This window comes from Molothrus ater, chromosome 1, assembly GCF_012460135.2.
Source record: "Molothrus ater isolate BHLD 08-10-18 breed brown headed cowbird chromosome 1, BPBGC_Mater_1.1, whole genome shotgun sequence".
NCBI lineage: Eukaryota > Metazoa > Chordata > Aves > Passeriformes > Icteridae > Molothrus > Molothrus ater.
The window spans coordinates 32,589,182-32,609,173 of NC_050478.2; the positions used below are offsets into that span (position 1 = coordinate 32,589,182).

A 19,992-nucleotide genomic window follows, 5' to 3' on the forward strand; every position below is an offset into this window, starting at 1 on the left:
ACCCAGATGACACAATTTCAGAACAGATCAGGATACAAATGAGCTTCATGTCCTTCAAAGGCAAGAACAGCTGACAAACAACAGATTTATGAATGTCAGCAAATGTTACAAGACAGGTTTCAGGCATTCCCTTTGGAGAAATAACATCAAGAATGACATCAAAGATAAATGTACATTGTCTTCATAGAAAGAACATCCTTTCAAACATGTCTTCAAGAGAAACAGAAACATCAGTTGGGTAGCAAGTTTGTTAAGAATGACTTTAAAAATCGAGCTGTTATTTCAAACCACTTATTTTGTTCCTCCCCTCCTTTTTTTCTTGAATATTTTTTATGGCACACAATTAAGGCTCATCACTTGTGGCATTTTTTTCTTACCAAAAGTATTCCTAAGATGAAACCAATGCTAAAAAACACCAGTCTCTGAAGGAATTGTAGAAGAATGAAGAAAACTTTGCAAGAGCCATCCAGCCACTGTGCCTTATTAGTACAATCACTTCCAGCTTCATGCAGCATAGTCAAATTTTCTTTAATGATAAAGCTTTTATCACTACAGGTCTTTATAATTCACACTGAATTCCATAATCCCAGATTTGTCAGATTGGAAGGGACCTCTGGAGATCATCTAGTCCAGCCAAGGCAGGGTGACCTACAGCAAATGACACGGGAGTGTGTCCAGAGAGGGAGACTCCACAACCTCCCTGCCCACCCTGTTCCAGGGCTCTGCCACCCTCAATGTAAAGAAGTTCTTCCTCATGTTTAGGTGAAACTTCTTGAAATTTTTATTTTATGGCCACTGCTCTTTGCCCTCTTGCTGGGCACCACCAGAAGGAGTCTGGCACCATCCATGACTATGTCTTTTAAACCTTAATATTTGATCAGCATACTTGGTGAGAGTGGGAAAAACATTCTGAATGGCAATTCTCTTATTTTAGTGTCCCTTTAAACTCCAGGATTTCCAGGGGAAGGAGGTGGAGGGATATGTTTCACCCACATTAAATACAAATGCTAAAGTCCATAATTTCTCAGCCCCTTGACAACTTTCTCCATAGCAAACCAAGCATAGCAAGACTACCAGCCTGTGCCCATTAACACCATGCAGTATTACACAAACAGAAAACATATTCTACAGGAAAATCATGTTCGTTTCAAACAAGGTGCAGTTTTTTAGGCAAAACTGTAGCCTATAAAAGGGGGCAAAAGGCTTGAGCTGGCATACGCGGTTTAGGCGTATATGGAAGTGCCCATGTACTGTACCTGCCCTTTCCAGCTGCCCAACAACCCAGCAGAGTGGTGTTTACAGAGCAGGAATGATCTTTCCTCACAAATCCAGACATGCCAAACCATCTTTAAAACTGACGCTTCTTCCACTGCCCTTTGGCCCACGTTCCCAAGCCGTGGTACCAATCAGCACCCTCAGGACGTATCCTCAGGTTAACCTGCATCCGTGTTCTGGCTCCACAATGCCACAGGCCAGATGCAGCTGGAAACCCAACAGGTCAGCCGCACCTGGCTGGGAGGACAAGGGAGACCACAAGGCTGAGGAGCAACAGAACGAGCCAGAATGGCTTCAAATTGAACCATAGTAGGTTTAGATATCAGGAAAAATTTCTGTGTGGGTGGTGAGGCACTGAAACAGGTTGCTCAGAGAAGTTGCGGATGCCTCATCCCTGGGAAGTGCTCAAGGCCGGGTTGGATGATGCTCTGAGCCACCAAGGTGTCCTTGCTTACAGCAGGCAGGTTGGAACTGGACGACCTTTAAGGACCTTTCCAACGCAAGCCTTTCTATGGCTCTGTGACCCTGCGCGAGCCCGCCCCACCGCCCGTCCCCGGAGCCGGCGGCTGCTCCGGGCGGAGGAGCCGCAGGCCCAGCGGGGCCTCCCAGCACCGCCCAGGGGCCGGCGCCGCGCGCGCGCCGCAGCCGACCGGCAGCCGGCTGCACCAATCAGAAGAGGGGGCGGCCCCGGCGCCGGCCAATGGCGAAGCGCCGTGCCGGTTAGGGGCGGGGCGCGGGCCGGCATGTGGCGGGCGCTGGCGGGAGTGCGGCGGCTCCTGCGGCCGCTCGGGGCTGCGGCCGGGGGCGCCCCGCGGGTGGAGCCGCCGCCACCCCGGGCCCCGCCGGGTCGGGGCTGCGCGGCGGCGGGAGGCGGAGCCGGGGCCCGGTGCGCTGGGGGCGGCGGAGCAGCGCCAGCCGGCAGGTAGGGCCCAGCCCGGGGCCGCGCTGCGGAGGTGCCCAGCGGGACCTTGAGCGGAGTGTGCCGCCTCTTGGAGAAGGGGCACACGTGGAATCGCGCCTGCAGCTGCGGAGGAGCCTCGCCGTGCCCAGTGCCGTGGGACCGGCCGGGGCCGCGGGCTCGGGGTCACGGCACTGGCACCGGGCCGGCACGGCCTCCGCAGCGCTGCTGGGAAGCGAGGAGCCGGCCGTGTGCAGGGAGCCCGGGTGCCGGTCCGGGTGTGTGTGAGGGATCCGTGCCGTGCCCTTCGGTAACAGCCTCGGGACAGGGACAGGCCTGGTGTGCGCGGGGCTGGGCTGCGGCTGTGGCTGTTCCGCACAGCTCCTCTAGCCTGGATCTGACAGAGACGAGCAGTGCCCGGTGATTTTTCATCCATCCTTTCTCCAGGCAGGCTCTGGAGGCTTCTCAGGTGGCTACCAGGCAAATATTTGACTTCTGTAACCGCTGTGTCTGGAGGATCTGTGGTCACTGCTGGTTTTCAACATGTGTGACCACAGCAAAAAGTTGAAAGAGTGCCCTGAGGTGAAAGCCTTATATTTACAGAGATCTGATCCAACTACTTATCCCCATTCATGCATATAATTGTAGCTATTGTTCCTTTGTTTGGCTTTTTCTTCATATTGGAAAATATAAAGCTTGGCTTTGTGCTGGTGCTCAGTCTGCACTAATGTTCATTTTATAGTGGCAGACTAGCACTGCTGACAGATTCAAATTATGTCTAACGTGTGCATACAAGTTGCATCTACGTAATTAGGACAAATTAGAAATAAACTCTTCATGGTGTGAACAGAACATAGTTTCACTGATTCACTGTTTTGTAAGCTGGCTTCCTTAACCTGTTGAAGGACTAAAGCTTCCTCTACAATATCATAATGCTCTGCACCAGATCAGGCTAGGGAAAAAGAAAAAAAAGTGGCCTTACTCTGCCTGCAGATAAAAAAATGTCTTCCCTCTGCATCCTGTCAGCTCCATTTTTGAAATACTGGTTTCTTCTGCTTAAGATTCTAGAACAGTTGATCACAATGTATTATCACAGATTGTTGAAAACCATTGTTCTGAAATATTTTCAGTTTTATCTGTTGTTTTAATAATGTCTGAGTCCTTAGGTTTAATTCATCTGTATTGACAAGTGAATGATAGTATTGGCTTTTAAATAGCAACAAGAAGAAATAAGTAAGTTAGCAAAAACCAAAGTTTCATTTGGGTAACTGTTACATCTAGTGATAGTGTTGTTTACTGGAAGAGTGCTTCCTTCTCTGCTTTGATGGCTATAAAAGTGATTTTAAAAAATCTGCAGTTCATGTTGCATTGTCAGTATCAAACCAAACTCAGAGTGAGTGGCTAGCTTAGGCTAAAATTCAGTTAATTGTTATTTTATGGCTCTAAATGGTTTATTTTTGCAATTAAAAAGAAAATTTGCCACTGTACTATTTTTGTATTTGCTCCAGATACTGTTCTTCCAAAGTTCAACATTGACTTGGCTGTAGCACTGCTGAGGCAGGAAAATGCTAAAGACATCTGTGTCATCCAGCTATCTCCAGAACTAAAATACTGTGATTATTTTATAATTGTGAGCGGATTTTCAACACGGCATCTTCATGCAATGGCAAATTACATGCTGAAAATGGTAAGACCATAGTTCTTGCTGCTCTCTCTGAGTTTTGGGAATGGGTTTAAGTGTTGTGAAGGGAATTTCCCCAGGATTGTATGTGTAGGGGTGTACCAGGTAAGATAAAACTGATGGCATTATGTAATTTAGTCCTGAATACATCTAGGAAGTAACTGGGTTTTTTCCTTTAGCAGTACTACATAAAATATAGGTGTTATGTTTTAGAAACAGACCTCTCTGTATGTGGAATGCTGAGGACATCACAGTTGGGTGGCTAGAACATGAATGATGTGAGATGGTGATGGTGACCTGTGTCTGCCTTTATTTTTGTCCAGCAAGCATCATTCCTATTCCCAGTCATTCAAAAGAACTGTTCTCAAACCTCAATCCTTAAAATTTCCACTTTCTCAGATGTATTGTAAGGCCAAAAAAAAAGTTGGCCTCTTACAAGAGGCGCAGGATCGGCTCATGAGCTTTAAGCAAACTGGTAGTTAATGGTCCCCCTGCTGTGCATGTGCTGCAGGAGAGGAGAGGCAGCAGCAGCCATCCTTGCTCAGAAATCCTCTGCTGTTTGCCTTTGGAAGATAGAGAACTTTGCAGCAAGGGAATGGAGATCAGAATAAAATTACTGGTCAAGCTTAGAGACAAGGGTGAAACTCAGGAGAGAGAAACTTTCTTGCCTGAGAAGAGCCATACAGCTGTTAGAAAGCCCAGCATGAGGAATATGACCAGCCCCATCAGCCTGGAGTTTGCCTTCTCAGCACCCACTCTATTTCCCTTCCTGACCCTGTTTTTCCTTTCACTCTTGGTTTTGCTCTCTCCTTCCAATCCCACTGGTTGCAGCTGTGAGACTCATGGGGGAAAGGAGAGTGGGAGAGATGGTTTAGCTTTTCAGGGCCTTTCTGAGCAGGTATGGGGAGTTTCTTGTGTTCTCTGCAGGAACTGGCTCATCTTTGCAAACCAAAATTTTGCCTTAAGCTGGAAGTTGCATTAATGTGATTTGAGTATGCAAAATCGGAGTGCTTAGTATGTACTCTATTGCTTGTATAACTTGCTAGTCTTAGCAGTTTTTCATTTCCCCCAGACTGGGAGAGATCAGTGGGTACCACCTGCCCAGCAAAAACTTGGCTGGGCTTCATGGCTGCACCCTCTGGTGGCTGTAAAAGCAGCAATTTTGCAAGGGCAGAGCCTCTTGGGAGGCATCGTGTCCTCCTGGGCATCCTGAGAAACTGGGAAGCCTGGTCAAGTACTTGGGGGTGGCTGAGTTCGTCTCACACTGGAAATTTTATAGGTAAAAAGTAGCTGAAGCTTAAGAGGTAAAGCAGAGCAAGTGCTCCAGAGTGCTGCCAGGCATTTGGCGAGCTTTACTACCATTCCTAAACCCTTATGATTTACTCACAGTAAAGCAAAGAGGTGCTCAGGTGTAGCATGAGATCTTCCTGTTCTGCTTCCAGAAGCTTGTGAATGGCAAAGGCCCACATCCCCATCTGGTTGCATGTCAGAGGAAGAAGCTAAGGCTTGGCTGTATTGTAACTGTACACCTTACACAGCTCTAAAGATAAGGCTTGGAAACTTGTAGCAGGGATCAGCTTTTGCAACCTGATGATAGCTGATGGCAGTTCACACTGGGCTTTTTAGCATTTTGAGCAGACTGTTGGAGTCTTTTGAAGATACCTCACAAGCCATCTTAAAGAAAGGAAGGTAGAAATGGTTCTGAATTGACATTTTGAAAGTTTTCCATGCTGGTTTGCAAACTAGCATCATTACCCAGCAGCTAACATTGTGTGGAACAACAATGAACAGCTGCATTTTGTGCTAATTGCATTCCCAGTCAAGTGAGGCTCATTTGCCAGCCAGCCATGCTGGTACATCTTGGTTTGTGTTCTGTCTTCCATGGCAGAATGGACTTCTGGAGCCATTTCTATCGATACTCCTAGTAGCGGAGCAAGTAGGTTATGGCCAGATCTGAAAGTAACCATACTTCAGCCTTGAACTGTCAAATTTCTCCAGCTCTGGTGGGTGTTTGGGCTCTTCATGTACTGCCTGGGGAGAGCTGAGCCTCTCAAGCTGGCACCTACAAAAGGCCCCACAAAGAGCTGCCTGCTTTCCCTGACTGACCTTGTGCAGCCCTGCTTTGAGCTGCCCCCTCCCCTGACCCAGTAATGGAAAGACAGTAGTATTTAGTATTCATCTTGATAAAAGATACCTACAAAAGCCTTGGACAATGGTATGGGAATCCAGAGCATTAGGATTTCAGACTTGAAAAATCTGTATGTATTTTCCAGTAGTGCAAATGTATATTAGCCTTTTTCTTTTGTGCAGACCCCAGGACCAGCATGAAGCCATCTAACCCATTTAAGCTTTAAAACAACTCAGCAAAATCAAGCTTCTCTGTTAAGTTTGAGTGCTTTTTAAATAAATGTAAGACTTAGTTTTCTGCCATTCCTTTTTTTTCCTCAGTACAAGCATCTCAAAGAAGAAGGTGGTCCTCATACTCAGATTGAAGGAAAAGAGACAGATGACTGGCTGTGCATTGATTTTGGTAAATATTTGTGAATCTGAGAAAAACAAAGTTCTGCATGAGCTCTTTGTTGACAGAAGCATCTCACCATGAACCCTGGTTGCTGTGGAAAGTTCACAGTTCTCTGCTGTTTGGGAATTCCAATTGTTGGTTGAACTCACTGAGATAATAAATGATTTTCCATTAAATATCTTTGGCATTGAGGAAAAAACAGTAACTATTCTTCAGTGGCTAAAACAGGTCCTAATAAATTGAAGGTAATAATAGTGGGAAAAAAAAAAGCTACTTCAGTCAGTTTCCTGAGGTTTCTGTAATCCATGTTTGGGTAAATGGGAGCTCATTGTACACTGCCTTACTAGTGAACTATTGAACAGAGTTTTTCACTGTCCAGATCATACCATCACATGGGGTAAAACCTCAGTCCTAAGACACTGAGTTTAATTCTTTATTCTACAAGTGTGAAACTCTACACAAATACAAAAGACTACATTCAAAAAGCAGTTCTCCTTCACTGCTACTTTTAGAATCTCACCCCCTGGCTTGGTGTTTTGACCTAAAAGATTAAAACTTCACTTACAGATGAGTGAGGAGCACTGCAGCCGCTGATGTTAAGCCTTGGCTACCTTGATAATAATTGGTAATAACTGAAACTCAATTGGAATTCAGGGGAATAACTGCAGAAGAGTACATTAGACAAACACTCGAATTAACATTCTCTGCTGTTCGCACAGAATTAATGAAACCAGAAAAACTTAGTACATCAAAGTCTGAACCTATTTCATTGTAAAAACCACCTGAAAGGTGTGAGCAACACACCTAGGAAAAATTACTTTGGCTTTAGCAGAATGCTGACAATACAAGAAAGCTTAAAATCCGTCTATCACCTTGGGGGACTCTTTGACTGAAATTCCTTTTGTATTTCTTCTGTCCCATAGAAGTCATAATTTCTTTGGTTTAGAGTCTTGTGATAGTATCTTATTTTAAAGTATTGTGTCTCATATCTTGTTACTGTAGCCTAGGAGTTTTTTGAAAGACTGACAAATTTCTAACACTGAGAAACTGGAAGCAGCAGCTTAGGAAAGGACTTTTATCAGCTGCCATGTTGTATCTAGCCAGAAAGGGGCTGGAGGGCTTGAACTCTGCTCAGCTGAAGGTGTAGCAGTGCTTTACTGTTCTCTTTAATTCATTATGAATTTCTGTTCTGTGCAGGTAACATAGTGGTTCATTTCATGCTGCCAGAGACACGAGAAGTTTATGAACTGGAGAAGCTGTGGACTCTTGGTCCCTATGATGACCAGTTAGCACAGATGATTCCACAGTCCCTGCCAAAGGACTTCGTGTTTGGACTGACTCCCAACAGCAGTGATCATCTTGAGACAAGAACTTAAAGCAGCTACTGTGTGGAAGGAGGACAAGTGTGCCTGAGTCATACAGTCTTGAGAGCTGAGTAGTCAGTACAGTTGATCAGTACAAAACAGTGGTTTTACTGGGTGTGCCCAGGTAGACTTCTGAGCAAGCTAAAGTGAGCAGAATCATAGAATCGTTAAGATTGCAAAAAACCCTCAAGATAAGAGTCCCAACCATGAAATGTCAAAGGAATCCTATCAGAGCTTCCCAGGGGAGCCATTGGCTTAGTGGAGTTTGCAGTGAGAGGAGCAGGGCAAAGACAGCTGCTTAAGCTGGAACTTATGCTCAGCCTCTAGAGTAATTGTTTTTCTAATATCTTTGAAAGACACCCTGTAGTGGCAGTGCAAAACAGACTGGAGTGCTGCAAGGAAAAACTGAAATACTACAGTTGAGATGACACTTCTTGTGTTAAGCCATTTGCTTCTGGTCACAATAAAGCAAGTCGTGGTCTGAAGGGGGGGACAGAAAACAGATTGGTGTTACTGAGAACATAAAAGCCAAGAGCAACAGTGACAAATAAATGTGCTTTGAGTTATCAGAACAGTAAATAAGTTTTCCAGCCAAGGCAAACCTGGTTTTAATAATAAAAAAGCCCCAAACTGAAATGCTTCAATTATTTGTTTTCATGTGAGAGGATTCAGCTCATCCTTCATGTGCAGTTGACTCCTCTCTTAGCTTTCCTCTCACCTGCTTTCTGAAAAGGGGCACTGAGACAATACACTATGGCAGTGAAAACCTTCAGCTCTTTGAAGTGGGAATGGACTGTTCAGCACTTTCAGAAGTCACTGTTCAGTGTTCTTAGCATGACTGATGCATGGTCTGATAACCAGTTAAAGAACTTCAAGGTGGTAACCAATTTGTCTGTATAAGACAACATGCTTTTCTGTACTACAGGGCAGGAGTGTTACCACTGGATTAGGATCTCTTTCTCTTGGGGAAGTTTGCTCTGCCATGTCTCAGAAAGCAGAAACAGGAGATCTTCAGGGTAATGACCTTTTTCTCCTCATAGCCCACAAATTACTGCAAGCCCTGTGTATCTCTGCCCTGCACAGCAGCTTCTGTTCATAAGGCTCAAAGTGAGCCTGGTCTTTGTGCTCACTTTGTGTAGCTGTGGTGTTCAGGAGGAAGTGTGTTTGTTTAAAAGAATCCAAACAAACCAAAACCCACTTCTCCCTCTATTTCAGGTCATGTTTTCTTGCTGTGTCTAACCTCCGTTTTTAATGAATGATTGCCTCCAAGTTCACCTGCTCTTTGATACAAGGCAGCAGATGGGTCTGCAATGAAGGGTATTTGTTAAGTGTAGTTAAACCATGCAGGTAAAACATCTTTGCCCACAAAACGAATATGTTGTTGGGAAATATAACTGCAGAGAAAGGTTTTTAAAATGCTTTGTGACACTTTTTGAAAGTAATCACATGGGAGAAAGATAACCTTGGCTGTCTTACAGCCTGATGGGCTCTAAATCAGGCATTTCCTCCTAGGAGGGATGTGTAGGAGTAACTTCAACTCAGTCATTCCCTGAAACATTTCCCTTTTACTGCTATTGTAGATAAGTTATATCTGCTGAATAGAGGTAGGTGCAGCAAACATTACACCATCATATGACCCCATTAGTAACCAGAACCAGGTACAGTATCCTGTCTGAAAGAGCAGTAACAAAAGGAGTACCCAGAAAAGAACAGCTGTGTGAACAGGCTAGGACTCTTAGAGGTGAAACAGGTTACTAGTCTAAAAGACAAGACAAAAAAAAAAACAAGAGAAAAGAACTCAGTAAAATAAACAAATATAGCTGACTTAACTGGCAAAGGGTAATGTGAAAAGGAGTTCTGTGAACATCTACTCGTTGCTATTAAACAATCAGAACTGCCAGCCTAGGGAAAGAACTTGGTCCTCATCCATTTAAAAGAAGCATTTCTAATCTCTGGTGAGCTGCTGCTCCAACCACGTTACCTGCCATCCTTGGTGAGACTATGGCCTGATAGTCCCAGAGGCTGGGAGGTAGGAATTGACCCAGTCTGTGTGATCAGTACTGTGCAACACTAAAGCCCTTTTGGAAAAAAGACATTTGGGAGTTATTTCATGTCGATAAATCAGGTGATTTCTGGGTAAAATAAAAATACCAAACAGTTTGTGCAAAGAGTGTGTAGATTTAGCATTTAGTCCTTCTGGATAGGTACATGTAGGTTTGGCTCTGTGAAGGATCCCTTGACGAGATGAACAGGAGAAACCATTAAGTGAAACTTTTGTCATAATTTCTCTGATTTCTTGCACTGCATCTGAGTAACTTCATTTTCAAGCAGTGTTTGTGTCCATCACTTGAGCTAACATGTCTGTTAGCAATCAAGCTGGGCTCTTTCTCAACAGTTTCTCATGTTGGTCTAAGAATCCTCCACATCACCCATATCAAGCTCAGGCTGTCTTGCACAGCACACATGCTCTGTTTAATGGAAAAGAGCGCATGCCTTGGAAATTGCAGCTTAAGAATAAGAGCTCTGGAAGGTTAGAAGCAACTAAGAATGTTATGATAAAGCAAATGCTGAAAACAGTCAGGGGTTGAGCTGTCACAAATGCACCAGCAGTACAAAGCAAGGCTTGACTTTTTATGCTGCTCAAGTGACAGAGTGCTGTTTCTGAGAAGCTTGATATTGACATGGAGAAATGAGCTTAGGGTGCCCTGTGAAATGCAATACTCTATGCAGTGCCTTCTACAGACATAATTTCCACAATTCCCTCTTTCTGCTGGTTGGTCCCAGGAAATGAGCTGTGAAGTAGGAAGGTGAATGAGTTGGGACAACATGTTGGGCTTCCCAGTTCTCTTTGAAAAGATACGGTATTGTGTAATTCATGATGCTCTTTCATTCCCCAATTCATCCCTCTCATGTAAGCATTCAGGTGAACACCTGGTCTCCTTTTACTCCAAATAATGTTAACAAGGATCTAAATGGAGAGGCGATACACCTCACTGGCAAGTGGTGTGTTTGGGGGTCACGTAGGGGTGAGAGATTGCCAGCACACTTGTTTGCTGGCTGTGTGACTGGTTCTGCCTGTCCAAGCTTCTAGGGCCACATTGATGACAAAGCTTCATCACTCCAAGACCACCACAGTAAAGACTGGGTAAAAACTGCCTCCCCTCTCCCCCACCACCCCCTCCCCAAAAAAATTACTGCATTTCTAATCTCATGTTTGTCCTGACAGTCAGGAGTGTCAAGTCCACATTCCTTCCACAGCAAATGAGCCCAAGTGAATGGTGCAAGGCAAACCATGAAGCATGGGTTGTCCTACAGACTTTTTGGCATTGTTAGATGGGAGGGGGGAGATTCATTACAAGCCACAGAAGTCAAAGCTTCTTTTGGGAAGTGCAGACATTGTAACCTGGCTGTCCTAGCAGCTGTGGAATGAATACCTGTAGGTTACTGCTCATCTTATCCAGTTATTATGGAAAGAAAACCAGCTTGATCAAAGCACCGCAAGTACTCAGGATGGTCTGTCCCTATGCCTCAATAATTTAAAAAAACACCACACAACTTTATCTGATGATAGGAGTTAAACTCTTTATTCCATTCAGAGGCATCTGGCAAGTAGAGCTGCATTGGGGGGCACATTACAGATGAAAAATGATCCATACTTTCTGGATATTGAAATCATTTACAGTATTTACTTTCTAGCTATTCCCAAATACTCCAAATTACCAAGTCTCAATTGAAAAGAAAAACATGAGATACCATATTAAGTCTAGAAATTTAAGAGAGATGACAGTATTTAAATCAGCAGATGTAAATGCAGCGCCTATCTGTAAAGTAATTTTTAATGGAAAATAATGAAGTCAAATCCTTCTCAAATGTTAAGAAAGGAACATCCGACTGACTTAAGCCTCAACAAAAATTAAAATGCTATGTACTTTCCATACTTCAGTAATTTTAAATTCATTGTAAGAAAAAAATTATCCTAAAGGCTAGATGAAGGTCACTGTCAAAAAAGGAAAAGAAACTCATTTTTCTTTGCTAAAACTACAACATAAGTTTGTGGTTTTTAAACCAATTAGTAAAGAAGAGATGCAGGAAAAACACTTCAGACCATTTTCAAAATTATCTAATCTGTACAACAATGATCTTTGGGAAAATTATCTAGTCTATGTAGTAATGCCTCTATTTCAACATGAACCTAAGAGGTAGATAACAAAATGATGAAACAAATGTTTTTGCTCGCTGTGCCCCTCAAATCAGTGCAGCATGGTGATTCTGATCATCTCATGCACAAAAACATCACAAAAAAAGGTTCAGAGGTAATAGCATGGCTCTGTCGACCACACACACACAGGCGCGCACGCGCACACACACACACAGCAGTCTTTATGCACCATGTGTTGCCACATTTTTTTTTTCTTAAACTGAGGTAGACTGAAGTTTATTGTAGAAACTTGAATGTGTCACTATTACCACAATCATCATTCAAATTACATTTGGAAATTTAAGAATTTGGTAACTTTCCTGTTATCCCTGCCTTTTGACATTTTTTTTTGTTCTCCTCTAATGGTTGGTTGCAGAACGTGCATAAATCCTGCTGCATCTATTATAAGCCAGGCTAGAGAGGTTGTTGTTTTGTTTGTTTTTTTTTTTTCTTGTAATCATTTTCAAAACCTTCAAAGTGGCTTAGTGTGGCCCATAACAGCGGCTGGATATGTAAACTTAGCCTTTCATTATCTTTCAATGTGATCAAACACTGTTTGACCTTCCCCCATCGTGGTAACTGAAAGCAGTATGATGTGATCTGCAGACAGCAGAGACCCTCCTGGCCTCAAAAAAATGCTCCAGCAGATCAAGTGTTCTATCAAACTGAAGATGAAGCTTGCTCTTTGAACAAAATGGCAAAGTCCAAATGGGCTGCAAATGGTTAAATGTAGCATTATTAGGTAGTGATGGTCAAAGGCACAAAGGGTTCATGCATTCAATCAAGTAGCACAAAAAAAAAATTCAGCCTCTTGCAGCCTTCTAAATTTTTCCCCCAACCCCAGCCTCTTGCCATCACTTCCTTGTCCTGTTCCCAAAAAAGTACCGTCACAAACTTTTTCATCCCATCTTAAAAGAAAACTAAACGGCATTGCTGCTATCAGAATGTTGGCATCATTCACTATCTTTTGAACATTCATTGAATTTTTTTTAAACAAATGATGGTGTTGAAGCCCTCAGGAAATCTGAGGCTGTGTTTTTTTTACCCACCTTACTCCCATCAGCCAGCAGCTAGAAGTGCTCTACTATATTTTTCCCCGATAAGTCTGTAGTACTCCTGGCTGGTGGCTGATCAAATTTTAATTTTTTTTAAAAAAATAAAATGCTCAAGAACTATTAGCTTTATAAAGTATACAAAATACCAAAAAAAAAAAGCAAAAAAGGAACAATTTCTCATTGAGGTACTAAATGCCTGAGGTAGTTTAGTAAAATGCATATTTATCTTTTTATGCCCTGGCCAACACCATTCAACACTTCCCTTAGGTTATTCATGGCAGTGTTATGTAAAAATGCAACCAAATTATTTTTAAAAAATGCCACTTGTTTCAACATTGGGACTAACACTTAAACTCTTGTCAATACCCTTGCTCTAACCCTAGCCCACCCACAATCCCACCCTCCAAATGTGTTTATTCTTTTACAACTGGACCTATAAGAGCAATGCCTTTTCTTTTTTTTTGTTGGTTTTTTCTTTTCTTTTTTTTTTTTTAACCAGTGAACTCAGAAGAGAAAGCTTCATTAAACCAAGTTCTAAAGTTGTTGGGGAATAATAAGAACAATAAAAAAGACTAACGAGTTTATGTTAAATTGTGAGAATAGAACAAAAGGGAAGTGAAGGGGTCCTTATTTTAAAGCTGGGTTTCAAAAGTTTGAGAGAGCCTAAAGAATACATTCTCAGAGACAGCGTTCAACGGTTGCCTGGTCCTCGAACAGGTGATTGGCTTGGTGGATCTTCTGCATAAAACTTCAACAGGTGCTCACCACCTGTCTCTCTGTCACACAGTCTGTCTTTGGTCTGGCATCTGTCTCTGATGGGCCATTTCCTAAACCTTTATTTCCGTCTTGGCTGAGGCTGTCCGCTTTGCAATGTTTTTTGCTGTTGCTGCTGCCTTCTTACCTGAGCCAGTATTTCCTGAATTTTTCTCTGAGCAAGCTGAAGGACACAAAGAAGAAGAAACAACCCATCATGATGCCATGCTGCAGTGACTGCTGTTTACAACCAACAAGAGATGCTACTGGGATTAGGAAAATCTGGAATGACTAGATTTCTAGTACTGACTAGATTACTTGTTAATTAAAATACACTTGAGATTAATCATGATGTACAGCCTAAATTTATTTTCTCTTCTCTTGTTGACCTACCACAACTACTTGCATGGTCATTTTTCTCATCTGTAGTATATAGAGCATGAGAATAGGTAGATGACTACCAATGTTGAGATTATTGAAGCTACAGCCTTAATTTTACTTCTCTGGAAATACAAATGCTTTATAAGAACCACTGTTGTAATAAAGAAGGTACAATTTTTTTATACACTAGGGTAACCAGAAGGTCAGACTTACAGGACTTCCCAGCCCCCTCATCTCCTTTCTAAACTACAAGTCACCTGCAGCAAAGTATCAAAAGGAATGAGTCTGAGTTAAGTGAAGGAAGGAATCTTGTGATTCTTTTCTTTATGATATTATATCAACAGATTGGGCAACGTGGATGAATTACATATCTGGATGTGTTCTTTCCAGATACTATGGTATGGCTTGTGTCTCTGTTCCTTCTGAATTTCAGCCCAATCACAACTTGGGTTTTCTTTTGCTTTCAGCAAAGTTTTAGCAGCGCCAGAGCCTGCATAAATTGACAGAAGAATTTAAGGAGACTGTTTTGCATATGTGAACGTGCAGTATTGTTATAAATCTCTCTCACAGGCACAAGGAAAGTTTATTGCAGCAAGACAAGCAGAGGAACCTGGCAAGCACTGCTTTCTGTATCCTGAGCAAAAGACTTCCATCCCTTGGCTCCTGCACATGGCTATAAAAGAAAGACCATGGAAACATCAAGGCAAATACAGAAAATCATTGCAGTCCTCCTACCTGGCATGCATAGAAGTGACCAGTTATTTTCACAACCACCTGATCATTTTCATCAGGTGTCTGGTCACGAGGGACTACAACTTCTGCACTTGTCAAGTTTTGAAGCTCATTTACCTATAAACAAATAGTAGAAGTCAGAAAACTTTAACAAATTATATGGTTTATTATACAACCACCAAGCCTCAAAGACACCAACCATTGAAACATCATCCTCTAAGCTACATTTTTTAAACCCCTCACTAACAGAAAGCATCTTTATGCAGCAGTGTGCACTCTGCAAGCTGAGCCTCTTGTGTCTCTTAACATAAATTAGCACCAAGTCCTCTGGGTTTGTAGAAGTGTTTTAAAGACTAAATACAACACACAGAAGGTGTTAAATACATGACTTTAAAAAAGCAAATAGATGCCACAGTATTTACAGTTGAGTTTAAAAGTGTAAGGTCAGAAAAATCATACAATATAGGGAAGAAAAATGCCAGAGTATTTATACATTTTTCCTTCAAAAACCTATACAATATAGAGAACTTCAGACTGAGCAGGTGGGAAATTTTATTTGTTGAAATTATTTTCAGCAGCTTGTGAGGCTTCCATCATGTTAAGTAGAGGGAAGGTTAGAGTCTTTGTCTCATTAAAACTAATTTTATTTCAGAAATGCTTATCATTGTGTAATTAAAGTTTTAGATGAGCAGCTTCTCAGACATGTTTGTCCTTAAACCTCTTGCCACTGCAAGTAATGGAAGAGGCCACACTGCCTCTTGACACTTGACCTAAAGACCCTGTTGCACTCAGGATGGACACCCAAGACTAAACCAAGTCTTTGCAAATATCATCTAGCTCCTAACTTAACACCATAAGAAAATACCTGAGCACCAGCAGAGCACCAGCACCTTTTTAGGATTGAAAAATCTCAGTGATGTTATTTTATACAACAAACTGAGCCTAAGAAATGCCATCAATTTAATTGAAACAAAGATAGGTACACTTTTTTTGGCAATATTGAGGTCTGAACATGTTTTAAATTCCTACCACTTATTTAGAAATTAAATAAATCATTCTAAGATTGGCTTCAACTCCACAGCAGAAGAAAGGAAAAATGTAACAAGTACAGCTAAGAAAACAGCTCCTGCTTTAATGTAACATCAAAGAATTAGTTTAGCTAAAAGTTTAAGCTTTTTGTGTATATACACACTGAATATGAAACATAACTGAGCAATATTAAGGGTTTTATTTCAGCTACTTACTGTTTTGCCTCCTTTACCAATAACTCTACCAGCAGCATAGGATGGCACTTTTATATGAGCCTCAAGTTTCACTTCTTCTTTAGGTCCAAAGAAATTTTCTTCTTTAAGTTTTCCATAGATTCTCCCTTGAGCCTGCAAAATTGCTTTTAGTTAGAGAATGTTCTTCTTGGAATCTAGTTAACATCAAGAAATTCCACAGAAAGGTGAATTCTTAGTACATAATCCTGATAAAGTGTTTTCCCTAATAAATACACTGCTTTTCTAAAAGAAGTCTTTGTACCAAGCTAGGAAGTACCAGTGTCCAACTTCTTAGATTGCTTGACAAACCAGGGAACCACACAGCAATTTAACAAGAGATCATTATTATTATTATGCTTTTCAGTAGAAATATTGCTTTTAAAAGAAACTACCACATTTCTGTAGAGGTAAAGAGTGGTGGAGAGAAGAACTGTAAGGCAGAACAACAATCCCAAATTTTTTATTACACCCAGAAGCACAAAATGCAACTAATTGATTCAGAAACCCATTCTTTTAAGATGCTAAACTAAAAAAGCCACAACACCCCCAACAAGTCATGGTCTAAAGACTCCAATTGAAGCAAAGAGCTTTTACAATCCATTACAACATATTGTTTAAAAGTAAATAAATTTGCACTTGCTCAAATTTCCAAAGTAAAGAAACAAACTGCCCAAATCTAAATAGTTCCATGGGAACAGTATTATTCCAACCAACACACAGTTCCTTTTTCTGGGAAGCACACAAGTACCAGATAGCAAGAAGAATGTCCACTGAGAGTAAGGTTGTAGATTTGCTGATTTTTAAACACATTTATTTCCTTATTCACAGACATTTTCAGTGAATTTGTGGGAAATGGTAACCAAATCTTCTACTCTTTGGCTCCTGGATGCTTCAAATGAATGTACATTACTGCTGAATTATAAAGAAAGATGGGATGTGGACTTCTTTAAAAAAAAGAATGTAGATGGTCTTCCAACATCTCCAGTCTTTCAGTTCTTGAGAAGGTCTTTAGGAAAGGAAACATCCTAACTGGGCTGCAAGTCCCTGCACAGTAAAATGGTGTCTGAAATGTGTTGTCTACCCTAGATTCCCCTTCACTTTCATATATCCCAGATCCAAGGCAGGACAGCCATGCATGAACAGTGGTGTTGCAGGGATGCCAGAGCTCTAGGGAGCACTGCAGCAGAGGCTCTGAACAGTGCCCTGCTCCCTTCCCATTGCCTTGCTAACAGCTGGCCCTGCACACTGCAACATCCCCAGGCTGCAGCAGCACAGGAGGAAAGGGATGCAGCCTCTGCAGCTACCAGGGACAGGAATCACAGAGAGCAGAGCACAGTGGAGCAAGGACAGGATGCCTAAGTCACAGGCTCTGGGATAACACAGCCTCTCCCAGAGCTCATTACTCATCTGAGCAGCAGCTATTCCCTCTCTGAGTTGCTGAGCACCAGTTTACATTCTTGGTGCCCCAACAACCACTGTCCCAGGAGAGGAGACCCTTCTTAATCAAAGCTTAAGGAGAGCACTAATGAAGTGTGGACCTGGCCCTAAGGCCAGCTTCAGGTTAACAGTAGTGATCAAAGGAAGGACTGAGCTCTGCCTCTGCCCATCCCAGCCAAGAGGGCATTGCTCACACAGAAGCTAAAAGACTACAAGGTCTGGAACTGAATAAAGCCCCAAGGGATAATCCCTTTCCTTCATAAGACCAGCACTGCCCAGGAGCATTGACTGTGCTACTACACTGATGCACCTTTGCAAGCAGAGCTTAAGTGTAAAGTAGGGACTGATTGATGTGATGTTAAACTACATATGAGGGACAGAAAAGGGACACTTTCCTCCTTGCAGGAGTCAGGTCGGAGAGAAGAGCTTCCAGAAGAAACCTGTGGGACTCCCAGTTTATCTTGGGGAGGAAACCTGAGGAAAAGCCTTTGCCTACATGAAAAGTCAGGATAAGGGATGCCCAAATTTCCTTTGGCATGCTACTCCTTGAGGGTAAATCCACTGATATCTGATCAGTATCTGACCTTTTCCTGATCCCAGACCATAAGAGTACATGTGGCCAAGCCCACAAGCACACAGAAAATATCAAGGACACAGAGCTTCCTAGTCATGCTTTGCCTTCAATGGCATCTCAAGTGCATATGGTAACTGAGCAACAATCCCAAATGCATCTAAGTTTGTAATTACCACTGCAAAATACCTGCCCTGATAATTTTCCAAAAATCCTAAAGGCATTAACGAAACTGATATCCCTGAAGTTTGTGCACCTCCTTCTTGCAAGATGTCCTGAAGCAAAAATACAAAGTCAAAATTGAGAACAGGCAAGAAAACTATGCCAGGATACAAATTCTCAAGTGACTTTCTACATGCTCCAGGCCACATCTGTGATGATGCCAGGCTGCTGCACTGAGCTGCCTGCACCACTCCTAGCACAGTCAACTCCTTTTGGGGTAACTAGATTTATCCCTTGACATTTAAGGCAAAAGGCCACTCTGGAACTTAATTTGAACACAGATGGGATAATCAGGTTGAGTATCTCCTTGTAGTTGCAGTGGAAATACAATTAGAAATCTTGCATTTATCTGTAGAGCTACCCAAAAAGCATTTTCCATTTAGCACAAAACAGCAACCTGGGAAGACTCAATTTCATCTTGTCAGCTTTGTTATTTCAATTAAGCACACAAAACTGTTGCACATACCAAGACAGATTAAAAGACTCAACTCAAAGGTGCTTGTAGGTAGAAGAGACATTTAGGAATGTAATATGGCCATATTTTTATGCTAGACTTGATTCTTATTTACATGAAACACACATGAGTTTTCAGGTGACCAGAATGTGGCCTCTAATAGTACTGTATTACTCATATTCCTATGACACCTTCCAGCAGAAGGAAAGCAAAACTCAAGTATTTACTAAAATTCTGAATAAAGTGTGCTTGGAACCAAGAGCTTAGTTTTTCAATATTGTCCCTTAGGCTCCAAAGGCCACTGCATACTGACAAGTTTTTATATATTGTACCTTGAACTGAGCTTCTGGAGGTCCAGTGATGATAACCATTCTCAGCTTAGCATCTGGTCCTTCAGCAGGGGCAATCTGGAATGGATAAACATAGCTATTGGTAGCTGTCTTTTGAAGGAATAGTTTAAAGCCACCTCCTCCCCATTTCAGTCTCACATTCTGTTCAGGAGTGAAAAATTATTCGTTACAGCAGCAGCAGCATCACACTTCAGTCATGACGGGTTTGTTCTCTTTAAAGTGCATTAATTAGCTGTAATGAAATATGGAGAAACTGGCTAAACCACCATGAGCAAATTTACTTCTGAAAATTAAAGACACAGCTACTCATCCACACATGACAGAATCCCACACGGCGTTTTCATGTGGCTATGAGTGATGTAAGACATGTAGCCTTCAAAAAGACAAATCTGGTTAATAAACTGAGATTCTCATCCCTACCCACTAGCTTGAATAGTCTTTCTAACAAGTTTTGCTCATTAGCAAAAGCTCTCATCCATTCCCCTGAGAACAGAAGATCACTTTAGTGTTGTAACTAATCAGATCCAAAACATTCCTCTATACCGGACAATGTGTGACCCAAATAAAAATTAAGCTCCACCAGAGCTGAGACAGAGATGCCTGTAGGGTCTTTAGCAGTTCATGTCACCACAACAGTAAGATTTCTGTGGGTGTTTTTCTCAGACTCCAGTGGCATTGAATAATTCAAGCTAGCCTCTGACATTCCGAATGAATCTTTTGTTTATCACAACTGACATTTCCATTGTTGCATCTAGTATTACATAGCTGCTGTTGAATGAGCAATATATTAAACACTACAGAATTTCATCTCAGCTGTTGGCATAGGGATGTTATTCAT

At 42.1% G+C, this 19,992-nt stretch overlaps 2 protein-coding genes across 2 annotated transcripts in view; one reads left to right on the forward strand and one right to left on the reverse strand.

Annotated features, from left to right (window-relative positions):
* The first annotated feature begins 2,018 nt into the window (after window positions 1-2,018).
* MALSU1 (mitochondrial assembly of ribosomal large subunit 1) lies at window positions 2,019-8,375 on the forward strand. Its single transcript, XM_036406248.2, is given in 5 exon segments — window positions 2,019-2,153; window positions 2,155-2,197; window positions 3,682-3,860; window positions 6,303-6,384; window positions 7,573-8,375. Coding segments are annotated over 5 exon segments (618 nt in total). The 3' UTR covers window positions 7,752-8,375.
* A 2,920-nt stretch (window positions 8,376-11,295) lies between these two features.
* IGF2BP3 (insulin like growth factor 2 mRNA binding protein 3) overlaps window positions 11,296-19,992 on the reverse strand; it is a 112,231-nt gene continuing 103,534 nt past the window's right edge. Inside the window, exons 12-15 of the mRNA XM_036406247.2 lie at window positions 19,137-19,211; window positions 16,103-16,234; window positions 14,862-14,975; window positions 11,296-13,929 (exon numbers count right to left, since the gene is read on the reverse strand). Coding sequence (XP_036262140.1) covers window positions 13,828-13,929; window positions 14,862-14,975; window positions 16,103-16,234; window positions 19,137-19,211 — 423 coding nt within the window. The 3' untranslated portion in view covers window positions 11,296-13,827. The remainder of the gene's footprint in view (window positions 13,930-14,861; window positions 14,976-16,102; window positions 16,235-19,136; window positions 19,212-19,992) is intronic.